Source organism: Squalius cephalus, assembly GCF_949319135.1.
Source record: "Squalius cephalus genome assembly, chromosome: 19".
Classification (NCBI taxonomy): Eukaryota; Metazoa; Chordata; class Actinopteri; order Cypriniformes; family Leuciscidae; genus Squalius; species Squalius cephalus.
The window spans coordinates 22,469,307-22,487,588 of NC_137140.1; the positions used below are offsets into that span (position 1 = coordinate 22,469,307).

At 38.5% G+C, this 18,282-nt stretch overlaps 1 protein-coding gene across 29 annotated transcripts in view; it reads left to right on the top strand.

Annotated features, from left to right (window-relative positions):
* nrxn1a (neurexin 1a) overlaps positions 1-18,282 on the top strand; it is a 177,195-nt gene that overhangs the window by 66,934 nt on the left and 91,979 nt on the right. For 21 of the 29 annotated variants that reach the window (XM_079850567.1, XM_079850578.1, XM_079850579.1 and 18 more), the window contains 5 exons: positions 2,361-2,662; positions 3,545-3,568; positions 4,808-4,969; positions 10,891-11,335; positions 17,867-18,250. In XM_079850567.1, the coding sequence (XP_079706693.1) occupies positions 2,361-2,662; positions 3,545-3,568; positions 4,808-4,969; positions 10,891-11,335; positions 17,867-18,250 (1,317 nt within the window). The remainder of the gene's footprint in view (positions 1-2,360; positions 2,663-3,544; positions 3,569-4,807; positions 4,970-10,890; positions 11,336-17,866; positions 18,251-18,282) is intronic. The other 8 variants (XM_079850599.1, XM_079850570.1, XM_079850583.1 and 5 more) reach the window with 1 other exon arrangement.

Genomic DNA, 18,282 nt, shown 5'->3' on the forward strand with positions numbered 1-18,282 from the left:
TCTTGTTTGCATTAAGTGTGAATCGTGCAAAATGGAAGTAATTTGCTGTTTTATAAGGGTAAATTGAATGAGCAGTGGCGGTTAGAGGTTGGTTGGCGTAAATAGACACTGTCAAAAATGAATGATAACAAGGTATATGGCTTAAAACAGAAAATACGTATGATGTATGCATATTTATGATGGCATATATTTTAATGCTGCATTTAATCAAGCCTTCCTGGTTATTTGCTCTTGAAGATGAAGATGATTTTATTTCCTGTAAGAGTTTTTGCAGAGAACAAATCTGATGGGAGACTGGACAGCGGAGTCACAACGGAGACGAATTGAGACGAAATACTCATAACACACTCTGTTACTGGCATTGGAATTGGGTTTTGAAGGCCATTTTGTAGTTATTCTGGGCATCCAATATATATACCTGTGTGAAATGTTGTGTGTAAGGCCCACTGTGTGTGTGTTGATGCAAAAGCCTGTTTTGCTGGTGCGACTCTGTGGGCGCCTTCCTGCACTGAGTCACATTATAGCTGACTCAGTGGTATATAGAGGAGGTGGAAGAGAGCCAGATACAGCACCACCCTTTGGCTCTTTGTGCACAAACACACACACACACACACACACACACACACACACACACACACACACACACACACACACACACACACACACACACCTCATCAGCTGAGGCAAAAAGCTTATTTAACTCGCAGTGGACACAGGAAGGGTGATGAAGGATGGAGAAAAAGATGGAGTAAATGAGCCTTGTTGATATCTCCAGGGTTTATCTTAAGAATATTCCAGATAATTCCAGAGCAAATGAGCTGGTCTTATGGTGTGTTAGGTTAATTGTGTTTCAGATTCCTGGATTTATGGTAATTTGGTTCAGTGTTGCTGTAAATTGCCTGTTAAAGTCATTAATATTCCTGATGAGAAGTAGACTCAGCTCTGCTCTGTAATAATATAATTGTATTTACCGGTAAGAAGGTAGCTGTGGAGATAGGACTTCACACTTTATTAATGGGCGCCTCTTCAGTTAATATTTTAACCAAGTTCCCAAAATACTCTCAGATCTGTGTGACAGTCGGAGCTGTTTGCGCAAATGGGAAGAGGAGTGAGAGTGTGGGTGCCTGGGTTCTGTGCCAGCACGCTTACAGTAATGGGTCTCGCTGACTGATTTGGTAATTATGCCCTGATATGTGTGGCTGCTTTATTTATGGTCACCATTATCAAGGACCTTGGTTCTCATTTATGAGCAAGATGGCTCTGACCTCAATCTCAGGTGTGTGTGTGTGTGTGGGCATACTGACAGCAACCAATCACTCTCAGATTGACTGTGTTGAGTTTCTACAACGTTTGACCCCTTTAGAATGACTTTTGACTGGCTTTTGGCTTTGTGCAGGTAGGTAATATGAAAATAGCAAGTCTTGTGTCTAGTAAGCATGGGAGCCAGTAGATGGACGGTAAGTGTTTTCCTCTGTATTATTATGTGATGGAGGGCAAATTACATATAAATACATCCACAACAAAGAAACGCTTTAATGCATATGTGCTTGGTATTAATGTTTGTATGTTTTTTGAAAAAAAGAAAAATACTCAAACTTTTTCAAGAAAGGTATAATTTGAATGACTAAAAATGCCATGTGGTTCAATAAAGTAAAACGTATTAGCATTTTGCATAAATCTTAAATATGTGTGTGAGTATCAACATTTTTTAAAAAGTTTTTTCAGTCTAAGAAGTATTTTTAGTTCATTATTATTGTAAATGTCATGAATATCAAGGTTTTGTGTAGTCGCACCGCATGGCATTTTACAACCTGAACTAACCTTGCCTTGTAATGAAAAGTTCAAGGTATCTGATATTTTAAGAGACTTGATCTAGACACACAGTCATGATGGTCTGCAGGGGTCATATCTATGATGTCATTTCCTTTTTTCTTGCATGTTGGTTGGACCACATTACTGTTGATTTGGTGGACAGGTTTTCAATGTTAGTTTTTCTCTCTCTAAGGAATAGTAATAATGGATTATTACAAACTAGTTTTTTTTTTATTTAAAATAAGGTTTTAATAAAAATACACTGAATCATTTTTTTACTTTATTCCCCCCACCCCCTTCCAAATTTTTTTATTTTTTATTTCCCTATCATAACAGGTTTGATCAATCCTTCATTGTAGTTTAAATTGCATTTTAATGTATTCTTTAATAAATTGATAGATAGGGCAGAAAAGCATCATGTCACTGACCCCTATATTTGCTCATCTTTCTAATTAAACTTTTATATTAATGCATCTGAACAACCTCTTTTAATGCAAAACGCTGGTCTGCTCCTGATTTACATGTTTTGTTTCTCCATGTTCTTACAGAGAGGGAAGAGTATGTGGCCACCTTCAAGGGTTCAGAGTATTTCTGTTACGACCTGTCCCCGAACCCCATCCAGAGCAGTAGCGATGAGATTACCCTCTCCTTCAAGACCCTGCAGCGCAATGGACTGATGCTCCACACCGGAAAGTCTGCAGACTACGTCAACCTGGCGCTGAAGAATGGTGCCGTCTCGCTGGTCATCAACCTGGGCTCTGGGGCCTTCGAGGCCCTGGTGGAGCCCGTCAATGGGAAATTTAATGACAATGCCTGGCATGATGTGAAGGTTACCAGGAACCTTCGTCAGGTAACCGCGCAGAAAAGGCAGAGTTCGAGATTGGATACATTCAGATTCAGATTAGTAGCATCAAACTAACCCTCGGAATAGATTTAACCGTAAACACTTTAACCAAGACATGCATCCATTTTAAATAGTTTAGGTTTCCATATAATGTGTTTGAAAGTTGCTACTAAAAGTCCACTACTACAGAGAAAGTTCTAGGCTTTTGATGCACTTTTAGCATTTTAAATAAGCTTTAATTTATGTTGCATAGAGAAGAGTAAATGTAACAAAGACAAGTTTTCATGTACCAGCCATTAATTCAGCTTTTAGACATGAGTGAGCGTACCCTTAACACTGTTCCCCTTGACTAATATTTAAATTCAACCTCAGACGCTACGGCATCCATATTTTACTGTCACTATTTGATAGCGCCACCTCTCACTACATTACATGAGTGCATCACCTGCCAACGCAGAACACCTTTGAAGTGTCAAGACTCGGATAAGATCCGAGATGTGTGGCACGAAGTTGGATAGGACAGGCAGTAAACATAAAAAGCTCAGTGGTGTGTTCTGTCACCAGTAAAGTTAGCGGAGCGCCAGGAATAGGAAGAGACCGTGTCTGGAACAGAGTAGACTAGATGTGTCCCAGAGGAACTCCACGGTGCAGATCTCGTCTGCTTCTCCTTTCCTTCTCTTCTTTTGCCCTTTTTAAATGTTTACTAACCTGCTTTTGGGAAAAGAAACTAACCTTTCATCCATGGAATGTGTCATTTACTAACCTGTTACCTCTTACTAACGTGCAACGCTGATGTACTAACCTTGGCAAGAGACCATCTTTTTTGATTGAGGAACGGTGTTCTGTTCACAGTTTTTTAATTTCCTTTCTCCCCCCTTTTCCACAAAGCACTCAGGCATTGGACACGCTATGGTAAACAAACTACATTGTTCGGTAGATATCATTCTAATTGTTTCTTAGTTTGGGTTTGCCGTGTGTCTATTTTCCTTTTTTTGAATCGTAGACATCAATACTAAACAAAAAAAGGGGGAAAATGCGGTTGGTACTCTTTACGCTTACTTCCCCTGCCCTGCCCAAATTCCCCATTTCTTTTTTCTTCTCATTAGTTCGGTTTCCTCAGCTCTTTCTGTCCCGCCCATCTTTATCGTTTTTTTGTTAGGTTATCTTGCATCTTTTCCTTCTTTGGGTTCTTTTGCATAAGGTTTTGCTCACCGATCGGTCTCGGCTGGCTGGCTCTGAGCCTTTTCATTGGTCCAGCTAGCTTTGAGGCCTGTTGTTCAGCATGGTGTGCATTCTGGCCACCCCGTGTACTAACACCTCTGTTTCATCAGTACATTTAAGGCTGGCATGGGTGGCCAGTCATCTTGTCTGTTGTAGTTTTTGCTTGCTTTCTTCATGTGAACACGCTTATGCATGCAGACACCTCTGCTGTGATTGGTCTCATGAGCTTCGTCGTATTTGTGTACTTCTCCCTCCCCTTCTCTCTGTACTCATTCTTGTGCAATCTAATCTGTGAGAAGAATTATTCTCTCTAACCAACCATTGTTTGCATGTGGAGAGGGAGGGATAATGAAGCATGCATCCATTCAACCAAATCTGTGAGAGATGTGCCTCTAATTGCCTGTGCTTTCATTTCTAACCTCTTAGCACGCCGTGTTCTTTGTTTTTACCTCATATAAATACATTGAAAACTGCTGAAACTACTCACACGCACTGGATTCAAGCGATACTAACTCTCAGAAACACACATACTACTAACACCATTTTTGTGTCTGCTGATTTATTTTTTGTGCTCTATTAGTGGCACCACTAACATTGATCATGGGCTAATGTGCCGCAGAATTCCTCAGCTCACCTAAGGCATACTAGAATTTAACACCAAAAACGTAAATCTAGAAGGACAAAAAAAAAAAAAAAAAAGTCAAATAATACATAAATAAATAAGAATTTCCTGAAACAGACATGAAAATGGGTTCACATTAAATCAATAAAAAGAGAAAAGCAATAAATAAATACATAAATAAGAAGCATTAAAGACAAAAACAAAACAAAACCAGCATCCAAATCCTTAAGAGGGGGACCAAAGCCCTGTAACAGCATTCAAGTTATATGTGAGTATAGCGTGTCCTTTCCCTGTGCTTTGTTGTCTAGGTTACAATATCCGTGGATGGAATTCTGACCACCACTGGATATACACAAGAGGACTACACCATGCTAGGCTCGGACGACTTTTTCTATGTCGGGGGTAGTCCCAGCACTGCGGATCTGCCCGGATCCCCCGTTAGCAACAACTTTATGGGCTGCCTGAAAGAGGTAAGCGCCCTGAAAATTGCTACTTTAAAAAAGGTCTTTTGACCCAGAAGTCTCCCAGTAATTGAATTACCTTCAATTGATACTATATTACATTTATTCATTTACATTTTGAATGATAGAAAGATATGACCTTGCATTTAATCCACTAAAATGTATTCAGAATATGCTGAATTGGGTTATATTGCACTAGTTTCATTTTATAGGAAGTATGTATATACAGTATACATATTATATGTATATGTATATATATATATATATATATATATATATATATAGAATGAAAAAAGAGAGATGCGTCCTTGCAGCTAACTTCTCCCAAACATTTGAACAGTAGTGTGTGTGTGTGTGTGTGTGTGTTAGGGAATAATCTGTATTGGCCGATTGTTTAAAAACAGATGATGATCAGGACCGATTATATCCAGGCAATCAAAAGGGAGCAGAAAAACGTGTCAGACTGACACATATGTGTGAAGAAAATGTCTGTTGTGTTGAATTTAAGGCTGTGGAAGTTAATGCAACAATAACATCATACAACAACGCATAAACAAAAAATAGCGATGTTACAGCAGGCTCTATTTGACCCCATGTATCACCCGTAGTTCAAACCAGGGTTGCGTTTTCTCCCTACACCAAACATTTTTTGTAGCGCCTCCCATCCAGTAATCACAAAGAGCATTGTGCTTTATTACTTCTGATAAGAAACAAGTCTCAGCTTTCAAATTCTGTCCATTTTATCACAAAATTAAAATTTGACGCTCTTAAATGTGAAGTTACAGATCTGTGTAGTGCCTCAGTTCACGCGGCAGCGCAATTCTTTGCTTCCACTTTAATACAAGTTATACAATAATTAATACAAGCACAAAAAAATCATGCATGAACATGAAAACGTTTGTTTAAAGATACAGTACAACTTTCCTGATTTGAAACACTGAACGATTACATGAGACATGAGACATGATACATTTCGGTAAGTGTCAATACAACAGCTTTTGAACAACCAACAGCCACTTAATGTTGCATTTACCTCAGCAAAGTTATGTTATGTTTACAGTTCATTAGTTAATTACAGTTTGTTCAAATAAATAGCAGTGCTTTAATGAGTGTGTTATTTTTACAGCAAGCAAATAAAAGCAAATCAATTAATCAGTTTAAAAATGTATCGTGTTGACATTTTTCTCTTCAAACTCGACATTTTTTAAGATTAAACCACTTTAAATTACTGAACTAATATTTAGTTGCATGACCATTGTTTTTGAGAACTGCTGCACATCTGCGTTGCATCGAGGCAACCAGCTTAGGATGAACAAACTACTGTACATTCCACAGTTCCTGTGAAATGTTAGGGTTTGCTTCAGAAACAGTATCTTAATGTCACCCCACAAGTTTCCAATGTAGTTGAGGTCAGGGATTTAAGCAGGCAACCAAGATGTTGCTCGCTTATTAATGTGTTTGGGGTCGTTGTCTTGTTGAAAGACCCATTTCAGGGGCATTTCCTCTTCGGCATAGGGCAACAATCTCTTCAAGTATTTGAATGTATTCAAACTGATCAATGATCCCTGGTTTGACATAAATAGGTCCAACACCATAGTGTGAAAAACATCCTCATACCATAATTTTTGCGCCACCATGCTTCACTGTCTTCACAGTGTACTGTGGCTTGAATTCGGCACCCGGGGGTCACCTGACGTACTGTCAATGACCACTAGACCCGAATTTTTTTTTTTCTCATCAGTCCACAGAATGTTGCGCCATTTCTCTTTGGGCCAATCAATGTGTTCCTTGGCAAATTTTAACCATTTTTTTCCAACAATGGTGCTTAACTTGGGCTTCTTGCTGTTAGTTTAGCTTCGATCTAACATAGCCATCTAATAGCCGTCCAAACACTGCCCTGACGTCTAGGCTAAAACAAGGCAAAATTTGGGCTGTCAATAAAAATGTAATAGACGTCTAACCATAGCCCAAGAATAGACGCACAGGCTACGCATAAAACATGTCAAAGAAATTAAACCAAACACCTTGTAATCACTGTTGACTTTGCTTACATGATGCAATATCATACAAGTTATTTAGGCAAAAAACGACATGTAACCAAATTCAAGGTTATTTGGGCTAGAAGTGGGTTATTTATAGCTGGACTATATCGGGTCTATAGTTAACCGAAACTGTGAAATGACGGTTATTGCTTGCTGGGATGTTTGGAATGGCCCGTTTTCTTAGTAATTCAGAAGGAAATGTATTTTATAAAAATGTTTGAAACATTTGCTTCCCTTTTTCCTTAATAAAGGACAATTAATGACCCCTTTTTTTACAGAATGATGGAATTATCTAATTAAACTCCACACTTCTATTATTTTGAACACACCCCTTTCAATGAATGAGTTAATTACTCGGAACAAGCAGTATAGCAAACTGTATACGTCAATACAGCATTCACATATATGTCTGCTGTTTTTATCATTTGTATTAGTGACTTTTTATACATTTTATGGACGTCAGCATTGCGCTTATGTGTGCTGTCTCTGACCTGTGAGAACACATACACCAACAACTGAAGGAATTATTTATCAGTCGCCACGGACTCGGGAGCCGAAACACAGCAACAGAGTTGAAATGCATTCTCTAATTAACATTGCTGATGAGGTTTCCTCACATCTGAAGACTGTTAATTTGAAAATGGGTCACAGATCGTCAACAGTGACAGAACTAACAAATAAACAAGAGTGCGACAAATTGGATAAATAAGTAAATAATACATTTAAGTTCATGTGGAAATTAAAAGCCAGCCTAATGAAATACATTAGAATCACTCAGTTCCCAGCAATATTTGATAGATAGATATGTGCGACAGATCAACAGTCCACTACCTCACATGCTCTTGACTGTGATCGTAAAACTCCTGAGAGGAAAACTGTGGAGAACATGTTGTCTCATCCATCAGCTTCCATCCTCCATGTTAGACTCGCATCCCTGTGGAATGGGATGTCCTCTGATACGCCAGCTGGTGAAGTAAAGAGCTGTTCTGACTGCCAGGAAGTCAGATGTGTTTGGTGTTATGAACAGAAATAAAATGCCAGCCATTTTGTTTTATGTATAGAAAAAAATGCATATTTAGCTAACTTCAGTACGTTAGTGAAGAGCAGTTAAATTGAATTGATTGTGATTGATTTATGAAACGGAGACAATGATGGTATTGGTTGAACTTAAGGTGCTATAGCTCTTGGTGATTCATTCATTAACCTCTAGACCCACAATTAGTTACCATTGCTCACTGGCATTTACCTTGTAAGTCTATTTATCATGTCTAATCTTACACAGCCTAGGTCAGTGATTTTACTATGGTCACCACGTGACCCAACACAGAACCATCAAATGTCCTTTTTTCTTTTTTTAACCGTGCATAGTTTTGTTCATGGCTTCCATAGATGTCATGCAACCTGCAGAATAATTATCATGACATAGACTGAATAGAATAAATGAACATAGTTTTTACATTTTATTTTATAGTTAATTTTTTTATTAATAGATTAGTTTGATTTTAAATAAAATATTTATTTGCATGCTAATTTCCATTATTTACATTAAAGGGATGGTTCGGAGTAATTTCAACCTAGGGTCCTTTGCACTATGACCTCGAGCCAAACACCCCCCCCCCCCCCCCCCCCCAGAAGCTTTGGCTCGAGGTCATGGTGCAAAGGACCCTAGGTTGAAATTACTCCAAACCATCCCTTTAAGATTACCTTTGCTGCCATCAAACACTCTCTTAAATCTTTTAAAACACTAATAATTTAATAACACTGTAAAACAGTATCCTTTCGCAAATCTCAAAATAAATATTCTTTTTTTTTATACTGTACATTCTAATGTTGCAATGCCTAAAGTCATTTAGCATTTTAAATGATTGAATGTATCTTTAGTTCAGTGTTTTATTGTTAATTAAAAAACAAGAAAACAAAAAATATATAATTTTAATTTTGGTGGCTTTTTGGTTATTGATCATAGCATGACAATAATTATCTGTTTAAAAATAAAAAAATAAATAAATTAAAGTTTTATCATTTGCATTTTTTAAAAACATTTTTAAATTATTTATTTTATTTTATTATTTGTATTTAGCATTGATTTTGCTGGTTGTCCGCAACTCTGAGAACAGTCTTGCATCCAGTTTTGGAGAACCAATAGTTTAAATATAAATCATGGTTTTAGACAGAGGCATCAAATATATAATAATACTAGTGCCTTTCTTAATGCAAATGTAACACTTTCAATGCTCACAAACTCTTACAAGAGGCATAAAGATGACAAAAGGTGAGATTTAGTCAAATATGTGGATGCACTGAGCATGGAAACAGTGCAGACTCTACACTTTCCGCCTCCAGCCTTCAGCCTTCATTTCAAAACCAATCCACAAGCAATCAATCAATGTCAAAACATGAAAGTGCAGACTCGTGTAAGCTGTGGTTTGCTGCCATGTGTAGGCGTTTGGTGTCTCTTGTCTGTGCTTTAGTGCTATCATTTCCAAAGATTAGCAGCAGGCCTGAGGTCATTGACCTGTGTTATTAAACACTCTAGTGCTTTGAACTCATGAACGAGAATTCATATTAAGAGGATTCTGAATGGATCATCTTGGTTCATTCACGAGCTTTACTGGCATTAAAAGAACAACTATGCGTAGGCTGTACGGGGGTCCTTTTAACATTTTATTTTGTCATTATTTTGCTTTGCAAAGGTCATATTTAATATTTTCATGCAAGATGTGCATTATGAGTGTGTGTGAGGTGCATTGAGGACCTTTAGGTGTGTGTTTGTTACCGTGCGTGAGTAGTTATTTATGCCGAGGTTGATTTATTCAGGCATTTAGAGCTGGGTACACAAGAAGCCCATTCATCATTAGTGCATTAGTTTTAATGCAGCCCACCTCTCAGGGGCATTTGGTCAGTGCTTTCCAGGCTCCTGATGGTTCAGATCAGGTGGCACAGACAGATGTGTCGTCCTCCACCTGCTGTCCCTGCCCCTAACCTCTCATCTGTAATGCGGTCTTCTCCGGCGGCCATGTTGTGCAGTGTTTTATCACAGATCGCTAGAGTTTTTCCTCCCGTGTGAGTTTATGAAGCGGGAAGGAGGAGGGGGGTTCACTCCTGTGGCACGTTAATGGCTGGAAAGGCTCTTGTGCCTGCCTGTGATTGGCATTTCTGAAGCATTGTCAATAAGCTTTTATTGCATCCGCATACCATTATCTTCTTCCTGGCAAGGGCTCAAATGAAATCGAAACTGAATTAAAAGAGGGTTATAGTGAACACTTCACAGTCTGGTGCTCGGGTTTATTTCATCGGGTTTCAGCCTTGTAGAGGATAGAGAGAAAGTGTTGTGCCCCACATTCTGGGAGGGCAGAAAATGCTCTGCGATTTGATGCTATTTAGATTGAATAGTAAAATGACACCGGTAAGCTTGAGTGATTATATACCCACTGTATTACAAAGGAAATATAGTAAAAGGATATGTACTTTTCATTTCGAGACACTGAAAGTGTGAATGTCAAAGTTTCTTTGACAAATGTTTGACAGAGGTTTAGCCTCCACAAAAATGCATTCAAATTAGAACTGAAGTGACATTTATTTGCTTTAAATCTATTAAAAATATATCTTATATTTGATTTGATTTATTTTATTATAAATGTAAATATTGCATGTACATTTAATTAATTAAAATAATACTAACAAATTATATTTACCAGCAGCTCCGATCAGAGACATTGCTAGGGTGTCTGTGCTTCTTGTGGACTTTATTAATAGTGGAACAGAGTTTAAGACTATTAACGTGATTTCTGCCCCCAGCTCTTGTTGTAATAACATAATGTGATAAAAAGTCTAATGTGAGTTTTTTTTCTCACTGGAAATCTGTTTTTCTTCTCTTTTCACATAAAGGTTGTGTACAAGAACAATGATGTAAGGCTCGAGCTATCTCGACTGGCCAAGCTAGGTGACCCCAAAATGAAGGTGAGCGGTGTGGTGGCCTTCAAATGTGAAAATGTGGCTACCCTAGATCCTGTCACCTTCGAGACACCAGAGTCATTCATTACCCTTGACAAGTGGACTGCCAAAAAAGCCGGTTCCATCTCCTTCGACTTCCGCACCACTGAGCCCAATGGCCTGCTCCTCTTCAGCCACGGAAAACCCAAACCGCAGCAGCAGAAAGACCCCAAGAGCCCCAAAACCTTGAAGGTGGATTTCTTCGCCATAGAGATGCTGGACGGCCACCTATACCTTCTGCTCGACATGGGCTCGGGCACCACCAAAACCCGTGCCGTCAACAAAAAAGTCAACGACGGAGAATGGTACCACGTGGACTTCCAGAGGGACGGAAGATCAGGTAGATCAGGCTCTGTGTCTTAATCTTACACCTGTTCCTTCATTCTGCTGATGCATTTTTGATGTATTCAATGTATGGTTAGATGTTGGCTGGTATTCAAGGCCTACGAAAATATTGACATAACCGAGACAGCAGTGTTCTCTCACGCTCGCGTGAACATAGCCGTAACCGTGCCTTCCGGAGCGCACTGTCAGGCAGGCATTTGAATATGAACAGGACCCGCAGTCTTTCCTGTCTTCCTCCTCCTTTCGAGCTCTGTCTTCTCTACCGGAGTTGCCATGGAAACCAGATTTGGTTTCCCAAAGGAGAGAGCAAGCTCTGCCAAGCAAAGACATTCATCCCTAACTCTCCCACTCTCCCCCTTTTTCTCTCACGTCAATGCTGTTTGCCTGGATTCAAAAGAACGGCCTTTGGTACTCGTTCGTTTTCTCGTTTCGGTGAAAAAGTGAGAAAAGGCTCTATTGATCCGTGGTTATTGCGAATCTCTCATCTTCTCTTTCCGGATATAGAAATGCCAGTAGCCTGCATTAGTTCTGACATATACTGTGAGATTAAATGGTGAAAGTTATAAGGGGAAAATTAAATAGCTTTTGAAGCAATTATGAAATCACATTTCTAAAGCAAGAATGTTATATTTGTTTCATGCCAGTACAGTATTCAATTGGGATTGGATACGGTTTCGTTAAGAGAGCTGGTCTTTTTATCCACGCTTTTAAATTGTATTTTTCATCAAATCATCGTTTTCAGTCACGGAGCTCGGTTTGATCTTATTCTCCTTTCTTTATCGTCGCACAATCCACTAGCCGTCATTGTGAGTTCAGGCACATTTTAAAAGAGAGAAAGAGAGAATACACCTTTTCTCTTTGTGGCATTTCATGGGAATCTGAAACGCCATTGACAGATGGGGCCTTGCATTTCAGGCCTGCAGAATAAGCTGTGTCACTCTCCCGCCTGCGTGAATTGGCTGCCTACGCAAGCCTTTTGATCATATATGGGCAGCCGTCCTGGTTCAGGGTGCGCGCGTGTGTGGGCATGCTGGTGTTTTTGCGTGCATGTATGCAAACATGTACATTTGTGGCTTTGCTTATGCATCTATTAATGAGAATGTACATATGTACACGTATATGTGTGTCAGGGCCATTTTTGTGCCTCCACAAAAAATCTAGGATGAGTGAATAGTCAACAATACAGAGATTCGGATATATGAGATCAAGTGTAGTGGATAAACCACTTATTTTTCTAAAGTGACACTGTCCAGCAGTCAGCCAGGCCACAAATTGGCCTGAATGAATGGGTCAAAATGGTGGAAATGGACAGGCTGAGTACAAAGGAAACACACCCACTCAGAAATCACCACTTACGGTCACTTTTGAATTGAAATGAACTGGAAGTGATGATCTATGAGTGTGGTTTTAGTGACCATTCAGCTTAGTTAAATGAAAGCTGCACGTCTGTGCCTTTCCCAGACATGAGACCTGCAGTGTTTACAGAGGATTTGTTGACTAATGGTCCAAAAAGAAGGCGACTATTAGTAATAATAGCTTAATAATAGCTAAACATCAGTTACCAGTAACAAGCTACATGATTAATTTTTGAAGTGATTTAAAAATTAAAAAAATCATAAACTTGATGAGATTGTAATGTGATTTGGTTTTTAAAAAAGTAAATAAATGGTATGGGTGTGCATTGAATACATGATTTCTTTCTGTATGTTGCGATAACAAATTATTGTATCTGTATTCAAATATTTGGATGTGGGGGCGGGACTAAAACCAGAATTGTGTCAAAACTAAATGCAGAGCTTATTTTTAACTCTATTTAATTTATACACTGCTGTTTTAATAGTGTTTTTGACACATGTTATCAGTTCTTATGCTCACCAAGGCTTCATTAATTTAATCAAAACTACAGTAAATACAGTAATATTGTGATAAAATTGATGATTTCAATTGATTTTTATATATTTTGTGTATGATATTTATTCCAGTGAAAACAAAGCTGGATTTTCAGTGTCATAATCTTGTCTTCAGTGTCACATAACTTTTATAAGTCATTCTAATATGGTGATTTGGTGCTTAATTATTATTATCAATGTTGAGAACAGTTGCGCTGCTTCATATTTTTGTGGAAAGTGTGATCATTTTTTTTCAGGATTTTTTGATGAATAGAGAATTGATAAGAGCAGCATTAATGTGAAATCAAAATCGCAAACATAAATGGACAATTTTAAAGGCGATTTTCTCAATGTTTCTCAATTTTTTTTGCACCTTCAGATTCCAGATTTTCAAATAGTTGTATCTCGGCCAAATATTGACCTATCCTAACAAACCATACATCAATTTTATTCAGCTTTTATCCAGCTTTCAGATGACGTATACAACTCACTTTTGTGGTCCAGGGTCACATATGCCTTGTATTATAAATTATTTATTCATTATTTTTAAACAACCCTTATGAAGAATAATGCTAAATATGATATTGCCTGGAAGTTTTAAAACATTGATAGCAAAATATGGAAATATGTACGATATAGTCTTAGTTTAATGTTACTCACCAATGCATTGTAAATTTAGTTCAGTCTAACAAATATATATAGAATTCGTAATTAATTTTTGAAGCTATTTTTGTGCCTTTTGTACTGCTGAATAAGATAGTTGACTTCAAGCATGTCACTAATAAATAGTATGCTAATATAATGCATACAAACAATTATAGAATGTATTGTTTGTTGGTAATGTAAGGTAAATGCCATTCCATAACATTTCAAGCAAAAACCACGTAAACATCAAATGAAACTAGAATGTGAATTTACATTGGACTAAAAAACCAAATGGGACTCCTTTTTTTCAGAAATCCACTCTACTCCACTAATGTGTGCGTGTGTGTGTATGTATTTGTGCGTGTGTACAAAAAGTAATGCCGGGCCCAGCATTAGGCCGTGCTATGTAATCACTGAGCAGAGTGAATGGAAGTCGAGATGATGGAGAATGCTCATTACTGATGACCCGGGGGAGATGTTTGGCTGCTGTTTAGGGGTACATTCGCCAAGTGCGCAACACAGGACAAGATAATGTGTGTGTGTGTGGGGGGGGTGTGAGTGCGAGAGGAGGAGAAATAGTGCCGCTATGCCTCATCAAATCCATACAGACTTATTACAGGCTTAGAGGAAAATGAAATTCTTATTTACCAACACTGTTAGCATGTTACAAGTGGCATCTCTGCAGTAATGTATCAAGCGGAATAGAACAGAAAGCACTATTTTTCCATATTCGTTGAAACACTTGGCAGAGAATTAGTTACATGGAGCATAATTATAATTTACTGTGCCACCATGTCTAGCCATTTAATATTTCTCCCTTTTCTTTGGGTGTGCCTGTGAATAATGAGTCAGATACAAGAGGGCGTAATCAGTCTATGGAATCACATTTAATCTCGAAGAGAATTTTTCTCTCTCTCGAGGTATGTGTCGCAAATCTAAGCTCAGCCCCAGAGCTCTACATCACAGACCGGAAAGCATAGCAGAACGTTACAGCAGCCATTCATTCAATTCCCACAATAGCCATTAATGATGAAAATAAATCACAGATCTGAGAACAAATACATCCTTTATTGGAGCTTGGCGCACATTTATATGCATATACTCAATGAAGCCCCTGCTTTGTTTCTGTGATCTATTCACAGATGATTTATAATGAAAATCCATACATTTTCAGCCAATGTTGGTTTAGATTTCTTGAGGAATTTAAAGTCCAAGTTAGCATGTGCAGACTGACTTAAAGGATAAGTTCACTTCAGAATAAAAATTTCCTGATAATTTACTCACCCCCACGTCAACCAAGATGTTCATGTCTTTCTTCAGTCGAAAAGAAATGAAGGTTTTTGAGGAAAACATTCCTGGATTTTTCTCCATATAGTGGACTTTAATGGGGTACAACTGTTTGAAGGTCCAAATTGCAGTTTCAATGCAGTTTCAAAGGGCTCTACACGATCCCAGCCGAGGAATAAGGGACTTATCTAGCAAAACGAACTGTCATTTTCTAAAAAATAAATAAAAATGCAGAAAGTTTTCTGTGATGGGTAGGTTTAGGGTTAGGGGATAAGAATGTACAGCTAAAAAAACAATTATGTCTATGGAAATTCCCCATACAACATGAGTGTGTTTTACACAGAAAACAAAAATGTAATACAGGTTTGGGATGACATGAGGATAAGTAGTTGATGACAGAATTTTCTTTTTTGGGTAAAATGTCCCTTTAACATGTCGTATGCATACAGTACCACCTCCAGCTGACCCCTCGATTATAGTCATACAAATTATGCCTTTATAACAGAAGCTGCATTTTTGTCACTAAAGAAAGAAGGTTTTGGCACTGAAAGGGCGGCATCTTTAATTCTAAGCTGCCTTTTATTGAGTTTGGACTGAGTGTTGGACACTAATAAACAGGATTCAGCAGTGGCCAGCGCTTTGCGTTAATCCCTGCCTGTTCTCTCCTATCTTGCCAGTAATGGCTTTTCTTTTGTAACTGCCTTCAAGGCGTGAATAATGGCAGTGCACAGTGGTGGAAAATGAGAAGGAAAATTCTGAATTGCAGCCTACGTATAAATGCCTGTTTGTAGGAGTCGCCAGGAAAACAATGAGGGTGATTATAGAACTCGTGAAAGTGTTTTAACATTATGAGAGTGAATGAAAGGCTCGCCTCACCAGAGAGCACTGTGTTTTCGCTCTTTATATTAACCACTGTTGTAAAAGCGGTGTTTAGACATAAACCATAAAACAGGAGGGCGGACAGAAACATGCTTTGAAAGGGTTCACAAATAATTTGTTAGAACTGAATCAGTCACAACCAATCAATTAGATATGAATAGGGCTGAGCGTTAATTCTGTTATGCCCTTTTGATAGTGATGACTATCCGGTGAATCTGGTACATTGTCTGCTGTTGCTATGGAGACTGCTTTTTGAATCTTTGTCTTTGTGTAGACCATTTCAAGGATGTAAACAATAACAAACTCGTTGGAATGCTACTGCGCATGTGTGGTCCTGAAGCATTTCCGATGGCGCAATTTTTAAATCTCAGGTCTGTCAAAACAAGCACGTACCTTTTAAATCTAGAGAAAAGGCAACAGTTAAGGTATTTCCAAAAACTGAAAATAAACGATGATTGGAACTACCGGACCCTTTAAAGAAGACTTTGATGTGTGAACTTTTTACACAGAACATTAAACGTTTGCCTGAATAGAGAGTGCGAAATAAAAGCCTATCGCAGTCTGGATGCTTACAATTCATTTCTTAGCAGAAAGGTTGGGAACAGTAAGTTTTGGGAGTTCATTTTTAGTCCATCTCTGCAAAACGGACTTCAGGGTAGGAGATGGACTAAAAATGAACTCCCAAAACGTACTGCCATATTCTGGAAGATGAATTCTTCAAGCAAGTGGTGCTGGTCCTTCAAGAGTCCTTCACTCCCAATCTGTCTATAAAGCCTTTAAAAAAACAGTCTTCATGTATTTTACCACCCTTCTGCTTGTAAATTCCTATTAAGAGGGGCTCATTAACACTTGAGCTTGTGTTCACCACAGACCTAATTTCAGCCATTTAACCTAAACCCCATTCAGAAAACCCATTGACTTCAGGACGATGGAACCAGAAGTGCTAAAATGCTAACTCGCTTCTGCGTTTTAGCCTACAAAGTGATGTCATACCCGCACATTTGGATTTAATCCCCATTTCCAACAGTATGTAAAATGTAAATTATTACTATATACATCCAGTAAAAGTTCTGTACTGTTCAGAGAGCTTTATTACTTATCTATTCCCTATATTATATTATATTATATTATATTATATTATATTATATTATATTATATTATATTATATTATATTATATTATACATCAAATGGGAGTTATATACAATTATTTAGAATTTTATGTAAATTATCTATCTATTCCAGTAACTTGAATACATGAAATAAGTGCATCTACCTTAACAAGAAATTATGCAAAAGACTTATCATTGTGACAATGGCCCACATTTTGTCCCAGGCTTCCTTTTTTTTTAAGCACCAATCTTGTTCATAACTCATACTTTTGCTATTGACATCTACATCAAGCTGATTTGATCATCCGCAGAGCGATTTTATACTCGACACATACCTACAAATGCAAAACTGACAAATCAATGCTAAAGGCGCTGTTCTGACAAATGGTGACAAAGTGTTGCTCTGGAATCATCCTTCACATTTCCAAGCTTAAGCATGAATGTACAGTAGCTACATCATTTCAGATTTACTTTGAGGAGACTGAAACCGAGAGAGTTTCATCTACATTGTGTGCTCTGAAAGCAAAGGGGCTTTTATTTACAGAGGAAAGAATGAAGGATAATTTCAATAGCCTTAAAGAGTTTCATTTGCATAGTCCATAATTTGCATATATAATTTCTCATTAAAACTGAATCAAACTTTTTAGAAGTTGCTGAAATGGCATCTAAACATCAAGTTAACGAAATTAAATTTGTTCCTTGTGGTTTTGTGACAGGCACCATTTCCGTCAACTCGATCCGTACTCCCTACAACGCTCCCGGTGAGAGTGAGATCCTGGACTTGGATGACATACTCTACCTGGGCGGCCTGCCAGAGGACCGCGCCGGTCTGATCTTCCCCACGGAGGTGTGGACCGCTCTCCTTAACTACGGCTATGTGGGCTGCGTGCGAGATCTGTTCATGGACGGCCAGAGCAAGGACATCCGGCGGATAGCGGAGGCCCAGAGGGCAATCGGGGTGAAGCCATCCTGCTCTAAGGAACCTCCCAAACAGTGTCTAAGCAACCCCTGCCTTAACAGCGGCACCTGCAGAGAGGGCTGGAACCGATATGTGTGTGACTGCTCAGGGACGGGCTATCTAGGTCGCTCCTGTGAGAGAGGTGAGTACCAGTGTTTTGAATGTGGAGTCTAA